Source organism: Callorhinus ursinus, unplaced genomic scaffold (assembly GCF_003265705.2).
Source record: "Callorhinus ursinus isolate GAN/ISIS: 27379988/994484 unplaced genomic scaffold, GSC_fseal_2.0 scaffold11, whole genome shotgun sequence".
Taxonomy (NCBI): Eukaryota; Metazoa; Chordata; class Mammalia; order Carnivora; family Otariidae; genus Callorhinus; species Callorhinus ursinus.
Genome location: NW_027397073.1, coordinates 26,719,425 through 26,734,062, shown reverse-complemented (window position 1 = coordinate 26,734,062; position 14,638 = coordinate 26,719,425). Strand labels below are relative to the sequence as shown.

Sequence of the window (14,638 nt, the reverse complement as noted above, 5' to 3'; positions counted from 1 at the left end):
GCAGTTGTTCCGCACACTGCCAAGGCTGTTAGCAAGATGCTTCTTCCTACATGTTCCATTGTTCATTTTCATTCATTCATTCATTCATTCATTCAAGTTCTTACTATGTATTAGGATCTGTGCCAGGTCCTAGGAATATAGGTGAATGAAATAGACCCAGGTCTTGACCTCATGTAGTGAGGTCTCCTGACCATAGACGCCCTCCACAAAATGCCCTTTTATGAGTGTGCTGGGAATGTTTTTGTTTTGTTTTTTAAAAGATTTTATTTATTTGAGAGAGAGAGAGAGAAAGCATGAGTGGGGGGGGCAGGGGAGAAGCAGATTCCCCGCTGAGCAGGGAGCCCGATGTGGGGCTTGATCCTAGGACCCCGGAATCATGACCTGAGCTGAAGGCAGATGCTTAACTGACTGAGCCACCCGGGGGCCCTCTGGGAATGTTTTTATAGGCCTCTTTGGTGTTGGATGGAGAAAAGATATCTTCTGGGATAGATGATGCCTGGAAGACGGTCCCATGCCCCATAGACATTTTTGTCTGCAATTGCAGACGGTCCCTAGGTGGCCACGCCCTCCTAGGCTCCCTGGCCCTAATTCCGGTCCCAGAGGGCGACTGGAGGGAAACACTGGCCTTTTGCAACTTGCTAGAAGTATGCAATTTAATTGTCTCAGGTCGGGGCAAGTAGGCTTTCTTAGGATGGAAATTCCCCTCCCAGCAGTGGTTTGAGAGCCTGGAATTCAGTTCCTGGGAAGAAGCTGAGCTTTTCATTAGAGATCAAAGACTGGCCCCGGGGAGCATTCACATTGCTGTTCTGGGCATATCCCCTTTGGGCATATCACTTCCTTTCTAGGCTTTGTTGGTCCGGGAACCAAACCGTGGAGAGGGAGGAAAGGAGGTGTCTGGCAGCCCCAGGAGCCACGCTGGGGAATAAGGTCTTTCCTGGGGTTGATCAGACTGGAGCAGAAGAGGTTAAACCGATTTACCTGGAGGAGATGAGGGAGTGGGAAGAGCAGTGGAGGAAGCTGGGTTCCGGGCAGATGGCCCACTTTCCCTCTTCTCCATCTCTGGTTTGTCTGGTCTGCCATCGAGTACTCAGCTCATGAAGTACCCCCCGGACTCCTGGTCTTGCGATTCAAGACTCCCCATAACTTACCCCCCCACCCCACATCTTTCCTGTATCACCTCCCCAAGTGTTGTGTCCTGCATCTGACTGGGTCACAAAGGATGCATTTCTTGTCACACGGAACTCTGATGTGGCCCGGGCTGGAGAAGTCAGTGTGGGCCATCGGGAGGCTCAGCCAATGCAGGAAATGGAATCAGCAGGGGAACCAGGAGACCCTTGGGGGGCTCCATGGAATAGAACAGGGAGTCTGACTTGTGGCTCACTTCTCCCCTGCACCCAGGCTCAGGTCTCCAAGCTTGGGGGCTGAGGACTCAGGCTTGCCCCCTCCTTGCTGCTGTGCTCCATCCTCCCTCCCCCCAGCGCCTGGCCTGGCCTTTCTGGGCCCCCGAAGACCAGTCTGGCATGGGGAGACGAGACAGTGAGTTCGCATCCTCTCATGGTGGGCCCCCGGAAGGGGTCCTGCAGGGGCTCCCGGCCAGGCCCTGCCCCAGTGTCCACACTCCACTGCCGGGCAGTTCGGGGGCCTCTGTGTGGGCAGAACTCTGGGGAACATAGTGACATTCTAAGAGACGTCTTCCTTGTGTTGACCCAAATCGGCCAGAAAGAGCTTCATCCCTTTGCGGGCAGCTATTACCTGCCCCAGAGGGCCCTCTTCCCGGCTCCCGCCCAGACGCGTCAGCTCTTCTTCGTACCAGACCGCCCAAGGGCCCTGACCACCTTGGCCTCATCCTCGGAGTCCCGTTTACCCACGTGCATGTTCATACGAGGCGCCCCGAATTGGTGCCTGTACCCAGGGGTTTCATTCATCCATGAGTCAAACCCTGTGAGGCGTAAGACTTCCCAGGGCCCCGTAGATTTGCCCTGCTATGGAAGCGCCCAATGGGCTAGAAACATGGGACAAGCCCTTGGCCTTTTCTTAGGCCAGCGGGGAGGCCTGAGGCTGCTGCCCAAGGAGACTGGACTGTGCCGAAGGAATCTCAATCCGCATGGTTATTCCTCAGCCTGTCCCACCCTCCAGGGGCATGGCAGCTGGGCCCTTGTCATATCATGGGTACCTCCTTAGGCAGGAACACGCTTTGTCCTGGGAGCACTTGGGGAGACGGAGGGGGGTGAGGCAGGGGAGGTGGGACCACCAGGGCCATGGCACGTCATTTCCACCTGGACAGGTGGGTTCCTCTCTGGGAGTACCATGTGGGGACACGCATGGGCACGTGGGGCCCCGGCGCTGGCAGAGCTGGGGGATGAGCCCCGAGCCCTAGTCCCCAGCTCAGCCGTCACTAACCGGGAGGCCCTGGACAGGCCACCCCACATTTCCCTCCTCGGGGTTCTCCTCTGTTCAACAGGGCTATCCACTCTCTGAGTATCATTTAGCTTGAATATTCAATGATTCCATGAAGAACTCTATTTCCTTATAGGTGATAATGTAATCTTTACCTTTTCTGAGATCACGAGGGTCTTTCCTCCTTTTCCTTCCTTCCTTCCCCCTTTCTTCCCTGTCTTCCTCCTCCTTCCCCTTTCTCTCTTCCTCTCCCTTTCATTTTTCTCATCCCCTACCACTCCCAGAAGATTCCTAAGTCCCTTCTAAGAACAAAGGATATCTACTGCACCGTATTTACCCCCAAAGCACTCACGTCACAGCTTATTTTTGGAGATAAAATTTGCCCACGAATGAAATGTCTAATATAAGAAGTGAATGCCACAGTGAAATGGGGAGGGGCGTCCCCTGTGGCTGGGAAGGCCCTGGAGCGCTCCGAGGGGGACGGGCATCTGCCCTGGGGAGTCCAGGCTGCACAGGGCATGACAGTATGGGTAGAGAGGGAGCAGCGCTGGGGCAGAGAATGGCTGTCAAGGGCTGGAGGCAGGCAAGGCCCTGGGGGTCCAGGAGAGGTGAGAGGGAAGGTCACACAGAGCAGAGAGAGAGAGAGAGAGAGAGAGAGAGAGAGAGAGAGGCCAGGAGGGGAATCTGGGCAAGGAACGCTCAGAATTGGGCGTTAGGATAATGTGGCAGCCCTTCGGAAGGTGGGTTTTGAAGGTCAGCACCGGTCCGCTCTGCTTCTCGCTGTGTTTAGCCCACTTCAGATGCTGGGCATCACACAGATCTCAGCAGGGGCTGGGGCAGGAGACAGGGGGCTGGGCTTCCAGCTCTGGGCCCCTGGGGGCAGCACAGCAGTCTGTTCAGAAACACCTTCCAGGCCTTTCTACTTGGCTTCCCAGTGAGCAAGATGAGAGGCCTGGTGGGAAGATGTTCATGGCCTCAGACTGCTGAGACTTTTTAGCAGGTGTATAGGATCAGGTGTCATCACTGTGGGTCACAAGTCTAGGAGACTAAGGCCCAGAGAAGTCCGACGTCCTGTCCCAGTCTGACTGCAGGGGGAGGCACCCTGGCCTCTAGGACAGGGCCCTGACGCCAGACAACTTTGCCTGGCTTTGAAAGCCTCTTTGGTAGCAGAGGCCTTCCTCACTGGCCTCTTGTGGACAGCAATCTGCTTTTAAAAGACTGGTTTTCTTTGCTGCTTGAGAGCAGCTTTTCACAAAGGAGTAAACTCTGACCCCAGCCCTAGCTTCTGGGAAAGGGCTCAGCAGGGACCAGACTTCTAGCTGTTTCCCATCCTCTGTCTCCCCACACCGTCCTGGGGCCCTTGGGAGGGAGTCTCCGGGGCACCCCCTCCCTTCTGACTCTTCGGGCCCCCTCCCCTCCCCTCCCCTCCCTTCTGCCTGTTCTGCCCCCAGCTCTGAGGGAGGGTGACGCTGGGTCAATGAGCCGAGGTTCAGCAGGAACCTGACACCCTGAGAACTGGCCTGGGGAGGATGGGACACACCAGGCCGGTTGTCCCTGGAGATCTGGAGGGTTTGGGTCCTGCCGTCCCCTCCCAGGGTCCCATCGCTATGGGACCCAGGGAGGAGCAAGGGAGCTTTGGCCCTGGCCAGCTGGTAGGCTCTGCAACAGGGACTGTGGGCAGTCCTTATGCCCGAGCCACCCACCAGCGGAAGGTGACGGTCACCAGGGGCCACCTGCATGGGCAGCAGCCCAGGCTGAAGAGATGCCAGGACCCCTTCCCTTTTCATCTGAGGGCTTGAAGGTGGTGCCTCTGGGCCCCGGAGTCTTGGGGACGAAAGCACCTTTACTTCAGGGTGACCTTGTTGGTGCAGATGAGAATACAGCTAGAATATTCCTGCAGCTCAGGAGGCTGCCTGCTCTGAAAGCCTCTGTTAGGCCTCATGGCTTTGCTGTCTCAGTCACGGTCCCGGGCCCACTGACCTGTTGGCCTGGCTTCCCTCTGCTGCCGCCCAGGCCCAGCCCTGAGGCTCCCCAGGCCCCCTTGGCCCCGTCCCCCGGCCAGAAACCACAGGCCGGCCCCGGGGGTCCTCTGGGCATACTGGCCCCATTTCTGCGCCACCCTCCTCCTCAGGAGGCCCCCTCGCTGCCACCCCTGCTTTATCAAGCCTCCTAGTTCCCTGGGCTCTGGCCCCTCCTTCCCATCAACAGCCTGCTTTCGGGAAAGACCTCAGTTCAAATCTCTGCTCTGTCCTTCACCAGATGCGTGTCAATGAACCTTTCAGAGACTCGGGAAATCTGTCACTGTTATCCCCACGCACCTGGCGCACAGCCATTAGCCCCAGAGTCCCCAGCTTCTTAGCTTCCCCTCCCCTGTGGGGTGGTATGGTTTCTGTCTTCTGATCCACCCACTCTCCAGCTCCCAGCCTATTCAGGCTCCCTGCCCACGAGGCACAAATCAGTCCCCGGTCCCCAGGCACTGGTGGAGCACCTGCTGTGTCCCGTGTGGGCCAGGTGGGCATCCGGTGGGCCCCTCGCCCGTCTGCGTCCCCTGCCCCCGCTGTGCAGGGCTAGACCCGGGGCCTCCCTCCGCAGCCCTGCCCCGCCCCGCGCCTGCCCCTGGCCCCTGCTTGCTCCCAGCCAGCTCCCCTGCCGTGCTGTGAGCACTGAGTTTCTGAATTCAAAGACGCACATGTTTTTCTTCCATTTCCCAAACTAATTTGTGTCCTATACTTGATGGGTTTCTTGTTTCTGGGCACTCCTTCGTTCCCTTCACTCCCTCAAAATGTTATTTAGCTCATGACGAAGCTTGCAATCGATGGCATTTCAGCCCTGAGGAAGTATGATAAATGGATAGTGTAATCAGGGACATCTGGAGATTATTTTTTAACCCAAGGGAGTAACTCTAATGGGAAAAATTGTGGGTTGTCTATTGATGGGGGCATTTTGGGATGTAAGTGCTGTTCAGACGTCACTGATCACTGGCTTGTCATGCGCCCAGATATTCTATGCTGAGAACTTTCCTGCTCTGGTCTTAGAGACCAGATAGAATAGCTATTTCTGCTATTTTCACAGACCCTAAGGCCAGAGGATTGAGGAGAGCCCAGGGTCCCTGACTGGCTGTCTCCTGGCTTCAATTCCCTTCTGAGCAGGGATGCTGAGACAGAATCCTCTGGGGATGGAGATGATGGGGAGCGGGACCCGGAGTCCCAGAATGGGAAGTCAAAGGGTCTTTGCGGGTAGAAACTGCCCCAAATAGGGGACAAATAGACACTTGGGTTCCCCTTTCTCTTGCTGCCCATCCTGAGAGAGGGTGCCTGCTCTCATCTCCCAGCGCACCGACCGGAGGGTCCAAATGGCAGGGGAGCGCAGCCTCTCTGGGCTGGGACAGTCAGTCGGCCTTCTTCCTAATGGGCCGTCCCAGAAGCCCAAAGGCTCCCCTCGCAGGGTGGGCGCCCTGGGGGCAGGATGCTGGCCAGCCCGGCCTGACTGGTCTCCGGCCAATCCGCAGCTTTCAAACCCGGAGTTCACCCGGGTCCTTCCTGCCATTCTCGTTCCCTCTGGATTTCAAACCAGTCTGCCATCGACCTGTCTCCGTGCAACAAGTCTCCCTCAGACCCCCCCACAGTCAGTCAGCAGCTCTTCACTGAACGCCAGCTCCCAAAGAGGTGCGTGGGGACCCAGAAACAGTAAGACACGAGGCTCAGCCAGCTGGGGGTGGTGAGTGTGAAGACACGGCTCAAGGTAGCCCCTGCCAGGTGCCAAATGAGTGGTACAGACAGGGCATTCTCCAGGAACTCAGAGGAGGCTGGTGGGCAGGGGAGGCATTTTTGGAAGAGCGGAGAGATGACCTTTAAAGACAGGGAAGGCAGCCGGTGAGGTGTGAGCAAAGGCCCCTCAGTGGGAATGTGTGTGGTGTGTCTGGAATGTTGAGTTGACCAACGTGGATGGCGGGGGGCAAGCTTGGTGGAGTTAGCGGGGATCAGGAAGATGGAGCTTCCTATCAGGCTAAAGGGTGTGCACCTCACCTGTAAGCCATGGGGAGCTCCCCACTGGAAGACAGACCGGTTAGGAAACTTGGCTAAAACGCTTTGTTCTGTGTACAGACTTGGCTTGCTTCCTTTACAGCTGCACTCTCCAATGGGGAAGGCACTAACCGCAGGGGGCAGTTGAGCTCTTGGAAGGTGGGGCTAGTCGGAATTGAGATGCATTGTTAAGTGCAAAATCTACACTGGATTCTGAAGAGTTCCTACACAATAAAAAACAATGTAAAATATCTCAATCATTTTTTTTCTCTCAAGTACATGTTGAAATATTAACACTTTGGATATATCGACCTATGTAATATATAGTTTTAAAATTAAGTTCAAATGTGTCTTTTTACTTCTTCGAAGGATAGCTACCAGAAAATTTTAAGTTCCACACAGTGGCTCACCTTATCATTTTTTTTGGGACAAGGCTGGATTAGAGTCTTTACAATATACTTTTTTTGTGCAATTCCCTTTCTCCATAGTCATGACTGTCTTTCACTTCTTTTGAGATTTTATTGATTGGTTGATTGATTGATTTACGAGAGGGTGAGCAGGGAGAGGAGCAGAGGGAGAGGGACCAGCAGACTCCATGCTGAGCGGGGAGCCCGAGAGACTCGGGGCTCGATCTCATGACTTGAGCCGAAAACAAGAGTCGGACGCTTAACCGACTGCGCCACCCAGGCATCCTCTCTTCTTTTCCTTATCTCTCAACAGCTGTCCTTCCCTCTTCTTGCCCCTGTCCTTCTGTCACCTTGGCCTTCTCTTTTGATGGTCGGGTGAGGCAACAGGTGGCGGAGTGAGGGAGAAGGGGGAATCTAGCGCCAGCTTGCGTAGGCCACAGCTCTGGGATTCAGCAAAGCCAGAATTCAACAGGCAGAGAGGCCCTACTTATCCAGAATGTTGGTAGAAATTGCCCTTCTAGAAAATTCTTTTCTGGCTCATTTGAGGGCAGTCAGAAATTCTTTTTATTTTCATTTGGGTTTGTAAATACTTTTAAAAATCTATCAATGACATGCACATCATTTACAAAGTTGAAAGGCACCAGTATATAAGATACATGTAGTAATGTGTCTGCCCCGTGCCCTCCCCTATAGCCCAAAGCTCAACACACGCCACTCTTCTTCGGGTATTTACTTCCTGAAATACATAAATTACGAAGTAAATTTCTAAATAAAATTCTTATAATGCTATTTGTTGGTTTTTCAATTTTGACATTATATATTTTCTCCTTATTAAGAGAGAAATGTCCTGTTCTAATACAGTTTATTAATATTTTGTTATTCATATGTAAATATTGTTCACTGCTGAACCAAGTAGTGCATGACAATTGCACTTTCTTGCACAACTGTTTCTTTTCTTGGAGGTAATAACTGCTTATTTTATCTTATTTTTTGGCTACCTTGCTTTTTATGACATTTGTACAAGTTCTTACCAAATTTCCCTATCAAATTGCAAAATTCCTTCAAATACTATGTTTACTTGGCTAAATCTCTTGGTAACCCTATCATTTCCATCCCTGCCTCCAAGATACCCTCTTGGAGCCCCTGCCCTCCTGCTCCCCTCTGACATAGTGGCTGGAGCCCCTGCCCAGCTTGGGGGAGCCCATCTCTCTCAGGTGCTACCCCTATTTTTTGCTCCTCTTTCTTGGTTTGTGTCTGAGAAAGGGTGCCGAGAAGGTTGATGTTTTTGAGACTCTGCATGCTTGAAGATGTCTTTATTTTATCCTCACACTTGAGCAATCAATAGTTCGGCTGGGCATAGAGTCCTAGATTGAGATCTTTTCTCCCCCTCAGTATCCTGAAGGCAGTTGCTCTACTATTTTCATGCTTCCAGCGTTGCTCTTGAAAAATCTCATGTTATTTTGCTCTCCTGACCCTTTGTGTGGCCCCTGTTTGCTTTCTCTCTGGAAGGTGTTAGAATCATCTTTCCTCCTACAATTTGGACATCTCACAGGTGCTTCAGTGTGGGGTTCTTCTCCCATCTATTTTGCGGGGCACTCAGGGAGACTTTTCTATCGAGAAACTCAGACCGTCAGTTCTGGGAAATATACTTTTTGCAATGTTTTTCATAATCTCCTCCCCATTGTTTCCTCCACCCTTTCTCTCTCACTAGTTATGTGTATGGAACCTCCCGACCCACCCTTCTATGTTTATATCTGTTTTTCTCTTACTTATTGTTTCTTGGTTTTCTCGTTCTGCTTCCTGGGAAAGTTCCCCAGCTTTATCTTCTGACCCTCCTGTTTTTAATTTCCAAGAGCTCTCTCTCTTGTTTTCTCTTAGCTCCTTTTAAAAAAATCTTCTTGTTTCATGGATCCAACATTTTATTTCTCGGAAGATATTAATTATAGTGTTTTGAAGTTTTATTTTTTCCTGGTCCTTGCATTACTTCTGTTCCTTGGAGTTCCTTTTCTTTTCTCATTTTTTAACATTTGATACATTCTTTCTGTTTTCACCCTGTAATCTTCCTCTAAGACTGGTTACCCTTGGGCTATCTGTTCATAGTGAAGAGTAGGTCACTAAAAACTGCCCAGAAACTGTGTGTGAGTGTGTGTGTGTGTGTGTGTGTGTGTGTGTGTGTGTACTTTTAAATTTATGGGCTTCATTACGGAGCGGCCAGTTGGGGATCCAACCATTTTACTGGGGACTCCCAACTAGAAGTTTCTGTAAGGGCTCTTTCCGGGACCAGTTTCCAGCATGCTGGGTGACAGTGCTTTCAGAACCAAGTGTCAGAAGGCGGTGCCCCTTGCTTGAGCATGGTGCTGCATACCTGCCCTCCTCTATTGGAGCCTGTCTGGCCCAGTTTCCATGCAAAATGTCAGGGTGAGGGAGGGGTAGGTGGTCAGTGCCTCCATGGGAAAGGGGAGAAGCTCCAGGCAGAATTGGTCCTCATACGGACTTGTGATCGGTGCCCTCTCTCTTGCCTTCCAAAGCAGCCAGCACCTCCAATTCCTGACCTTTCCAGCACGGGTGACAAGATCTGTCCACTTCTCGGCCACCCCTTCGCTGGCGCTGGATTTCCGGTTTCTCAGTTCTGCTAATTCCTCCATCTGCTTTCCATCTTCCAAAAATCTGTTGACATCTGTTGCCTGCACGTGTCACTTCTACTGTTCTCTCTGTCCTTATCTATTTATCTTCTCTTTATTCCTTTGCTCTCATTTCAGTGGGGGTTGGAGGAGCAGATATGTGTTGAACCTGCCACATGTAGCAGGAAGTCCCTGTAAACATTTCTGACGTTTGCCAAGTTTCTGAAGTTTGCCAAGTCCTGTCGCCTTACTTAGTAAAGGACCCCCCCTGGCGAGAGCTGGATCATTACTCATGGAGAATTTGTAAAGGCTTTCCTGTCGTCAGGGTCAATTTTACTTAGAAAAGTTGAGGAGACTAGATTAAACGTACCCTGAACCCAGTTTATTCCTGGAAGTGGTTGCTTTTAAATTAATTATAACATTGTAACAAATTATTTAATTTTTATTTAAATAAAAATGACTTTTTTGAATTAGTCTTTTTCACAAAACTGAATGGAAACCAACGTCGGGTTGTTTTGTCTCTAGAAATTAGGGCTCCCTATGGGCTGGGTCCTCGGGGAGGCTGGACTGCCTTTTCTCTAGGTGCCATCTACTAAAACAGGCTGTCGGGCCCATGAAGTTGCATGGGAGGAGCCTTACAACTCCTCTAACAAGTGTGTTGGTTTTTTTAAAGGATGCTGGCTTCTCTGTTCACCGCCCGGAACACTCCCCCCCCACCCCCCGCCAGCACACACAGCCCAGAGCTTCTACCTGGCAGTGGTGAGGATGACCACGTGGACCCCAAAGCAATGACATCGCTGCGTTCCAAGGAAGATGGCCAGCGGCACCAGCTGCAGGGCGTCCCCTCGGCAGGGGAGGGGCGCAGGGCGGGTCCTCATGGAGTCTTCTCTGTCCTTGCCTCTCCAGGTGCCCCTTTTCAAAGGTCTCAGCATCCTCACGCTACCTCCTGCCGCCACTTCCACCTGGGCCCCCCGCAGCCGCAGCAGCTGGCGCCCGACTTCCCCCTGGCGCACCCCGTGCAGTCGCAGCCGGGCCTCAGCGCCCACATGGCCCCGGCCCACCAGCACAGCGGCACCCTGCACCAGTCGCTGACTCCGCTGCCCACCCTGCAGTTCCAGGACGTCACCGGTCCCTCCTTCCTACCTCAGGCCCTGCACCAGCAATACCTCCTGCAGCAGCAGCTCCTGGAAGCCCAGCACCGCAGGCTCGTCTCGCACCCGAGGTGGGCGGGGCCGGGGCGGGGCCGGGGCGGGGCCTCGGCAGGACACCTGGCTCCCGGCTGCCACCGCCCCGCCGGCCGGCCCGGTGGGCAGTCACTACGTGGGGTTCCGTGCGGGAGGCAGCTTTTGCTCCAGTTAGAGGCATTCGTTTCAGGCAGTGAACGCCACCTGGACCCGACACGGGTTCCCTCGGTAGCCAGTGTGTGTCGTTGTCACATCACCCAGCTGCAGGGACAAGGCCCAGGTGACTGGTGGTTTATAGTGCTCATGGTGGTCTTCTGCTCGGTGGGGGAGATGGGATCCCTCATGTCCCCTGGAGCTTCATGATCACCTGATTCTAACACCTAGTTCCCTAAGGGACACCAAAGGACACAGCTGCTTCGGCCCCGCCGCCAGAAAGCCCATGGTCTGGTTGTGGGGACCAGCTATGAAACAAATGGAGAGTGAAATTAGATAATACTGGACAAGTCACTTCACCTCTCTGAGCCTCAACTGTTAAAGAGAGTTTGATTACATCAGTGGTTCTCAAACATTTTTGCCTTAGGACCCCTCACACTCTTCAAAATTACTGAGGATTACACAAGTTTCTGTTTATGTGGGTTATGACTATTGATACTTGCCATGTTGGAAATTAAAACTGAGAAGTTTAGGGCGCCTGGGTGGCTCAGTCGTTAAGCGTCTGCCTTCGGCTTAGGTCATGATCCCAGGGTCCTGGGATCGAGTCCCACATCAGGCTCCCTGTTCGGCGGGAAGCCTGCTTCTCCCTCTCCCACTCTCCCTGCTTGTGTTCCCTCTCTCGCTGTCTCTCTCTCTGGTAAAAAATAAATAAAATCTTTAAAAAAAATTTAAAAAAACTGAGAAATTTAAACCATATTTATTAATTCACTTAAAAATACAAGAACAAACTTATATGTTAACACCAATTATATCTTTTTTGAAAAGAAGGTATATATACATGTAGTGAGAAGAAGGGCTTTTTGTTTTTACATATTTGCAAATTCTTAATGCCTGGCTTAATAGAAGACAGCTGTGTTCTCATGTCTGCTTCTGCCTTCAATCTGTTGCAGAATCACATGTAGTTTCTAGAGAACTTCACCATTCACCTGTGAGAGAATGAGATTAGAAAAGCACGAAACATCCTAGCACTGTTATGAAAATAGGGGTTGGGGTGCCTGGGGCAGAGGTGAATGTTGTAGCAGGTCAGAGGGAGGACAGGCCACATGGCCGCAGTGTGCAGGGAGGCTTTCCTGTAGGCGGTAGGTGGCTTTGACCGGGGCCGTGAAAGCTGGGAAGAGTGTAGAGAAGGATGGAGAGAGAAGGGTGTGGTGGGACCAGAGGGGTCCACCGGTGTGGGAAAGCCTACGCTCCCGTAGGAGTGTACATCTATGTGCCCTGGAGACAGCCCAGGAAATTCAGAGGGAAAAAGTAGAAGGAGCAGAGGAGGCAAGGGAGTCTGGGTGGGACCAGTGGCCGCTGACAGGACACACCGAGGGAGAGGCCTCAGGGCAGTGGGCTGCCCCCCCTCCCCCCAGCAGGAATGTTTGAGTTACCGGCTGCTGCTGGCTGGGAAGCGTCCTTGGAATTCGGGGAAGAGGGGCAAAGCCCACTGCTCTGTAGGCTGTAGGCTCAGGCTGGCCAGGGCTGCTCTGTGCTCCTGCGGGCTGGGCTGGCCCGGGGCCGTCCTGACACCGTGGGCCCTCCTTCCCTTCCCGTGCAGGCGGAGTCAGGAGCGCGTGTCTGTCCATCCTCACCGCCTCCACCCCAGCTTCGACTTCGGCCACCAACTCCAGACGCCTCAGCCTAGGTATTTGGCTGAGGGCACTGACTGGTGAGTCTTTGGGGTGCCTAAGCAAGGGCGGGGGGGAGGAGAGGCTTGCCTGAGTCGCGGCGTTCCTATTTCCTTCACTTTGAATGGCACAGAGGACCTTGCCTTCAAGCTCCCGCTGTTGCCTGTGCCCCTAGTCACACTCAAGGCCACATGGCCCCCACTGGGCCTGGTTTCAGCAGTTAGCTCAGGATGTGGCTGGATAGCATCATGTGCCCAGCTTGGGGCTCTGTGCTCAAGGTCCTGCAGGGGAGGAGGGGACAGAGATACAAAACATTTCCCAAGGTCAATGAGGGCTGGAAACCAGTGGTTTCTGGGAGGCAGGCAGAAAGGAGAGTCTCAGGAGCTAGCTAGTCAGGGAAGGCTTGCCGGAGGGGGTGGACCTTGAGGAATACACAGAGAAGAGCCAGGGCAACCCAGCAAGACCAAACACAGGCTTGTGGAGGCAGAGCCAGCAAGGCTGGAGGTAAGGACTGTGGACAGAAGCTGGGGAGAGAGATTGAGGACTTTGCTGTGGTATCTTTGTAGGCACCACGTCCTTGTCCTCCAAAATCTCTTGCCCTCGGGACACAGAGAGACAGAGGTCTTTGTTGCCCTGCGACGCAGCGTTGCTTGGTTTGGGGTCCTCCATCCCACCTGACTCTGGTTCTAGCTCCGCACTTGGCTGACCTACACTAGGGTGCGATGCGTACGCCCGAACACTTGAAAAAGACGTGCAGTTCCCTGAGGCATTTAGGTTCAGAGGGCATCACGCCTGCAACTTATTTTTAAATAGTTCAGGGGAAAAGCCCACGGAGAAGTATGTGTGTAGCTGTTGTAAGTATACATGGAGAGAGAGAGAAGGAACTACAAATGTAGCCAAATAGTAAAACATTAACACATGGGGAGTCCGGGTGAAGGGTATCCAGGAATTCTTTGGGCTGGTCTTGCAACTTTGGGGTCAACAATGTTGTTGTTTTAGAGAACGTAAAACAAACAAACAGAAAACTTCTGTGGAGAGGCAGGGACTATATTTCAAAAAACCAGAGGTACACTGTGTCATTTTTCAGCCGTCAGTCAGGCAGACTGGGCATCCAGGAATGGTTCAAAAGTTCTGGTTGACTGCATGTGAAAGGTGCTTCCAGGGGCAGGAAATAGTTGTTCTAACATGTTCCCATGTCTCCCAGCCCTCTGCTGGTTCTGGGGGACGCTCTGTGAAATTGAACACTTCCTCAAAAGAGAGGCTACAGGGCGACCAACTTCAGCCCAGGCTTTTTCTAATTAGCAGATTCAAATCAGGAAGATTTAATTGCAGTTTGGATTGAATTCTGTCCCTCAGCAGTCAAGTCCATCCAATTTGATTCAATTCAGCGCACACTGAGGGATTTGAACAAACACAGGGCAGCCAGCGTGGCGAGTGGGACCGGGGAGGTGACATGGGTGAGTGGTGAGCATTGTCCTGGGGCGGTGTCAGGAGCTGCGCAGGTGTGAGCCTCCCCAGCTCGCTTGCCAGCTCCCTCGCTTTTGCCAGATCCCCCGTCCTTCTGCACTTCACTCCCTCTGCCCTCCTGACCTCTGTCTGCTTGAGAAACACAAAGACTGAAGCCCTGAGAGGCCTCTGCTGGGGGTGAGGGAGGCTCCTGCCCTGAGTCACACCTGGGTTCACCCTGGGCTTTTTCTGCCTGGCCTGTCCCCACCCCTCCTAAAGGATATTTGAACCCTATCCAGGCAGCTTCTCTTAGTTGGGCAGCTTGGCCTGGGAGTGTGTGGGAGCTGCAGGGCTTGCAGGAACAATCCCAAATATGCCCCCTCTTTGGTCCGCACCTGATAACTCGACCCTGACCTTGAGCTCCGATGTCTCTGTCTGTCATCATGCTCCTTCTCTGACTCATACCCGGCTTCATACTTCCCGCTGTGATGCCCGGGTTCTGATCGCACCCCGCCCCACCGCCCAGCCCTAGCCCTGGCCAGGCAGAGCCCCCCAGAGACACCTGGGACCTGTGAGACGGCAGGTGGAGGACAAGAGCCTCCTACTGTCCTTCCCCTGCAGGCAGCTCTGCCTCGGCCAACACTCCAGATTCACCTGCGAGAAGGTGCCAGCACTTAAGCCCCCGGGAAGAATGTCAGGGTCTATGTTAGCAAGCAGACCACAGCACGCTTCAAGGTC

At 53.1% G+C, this 14,638-nt stretch overlaps 1 protein-coding gene across 5 annotated transcripts in view; it reads left to right on the top strand.

Moving 5' to 3' along the window:
* Nucleotides 1-14,638, top strand: part of ARK2C (arkadia (RNF111) C-terminal like ring finger ubiquitin ligase 2C) — a 131,547-nt gene that overhangs the window by 100,498 nt on the left and 16,411 nt on the right. For 2 of the 5 annotated variants that reach the window (XM_073898261.1, XM_073898260.1), the window contains exons 2-3: nucleotides 10,354-10,669; nucleotides 12,385-12,495. In XM_073898261.1, the coding sequence (XP_073754362.1) occupies nucleotides 10,494-10,669; nucleotides 12,385-12,495 (287 nt within the window). In that variant the 5' untranslated portion in view covers nucleotides 10,354-10,493. Of the gene's footprint in view, nucleotides 1-1,288; nucleotides 1,537-10,353; nucleotides 10,670-12,384; nucleotides 12,496-12,861; nucleotides 12,959-13,775; nucleotides 13,912-14,638 lie in introns of those variants that run through there. The other 3 variants (XM_025886636.2, XM_025886635.2, XM_025886637.2) reach the window with 3 other exon arrangements.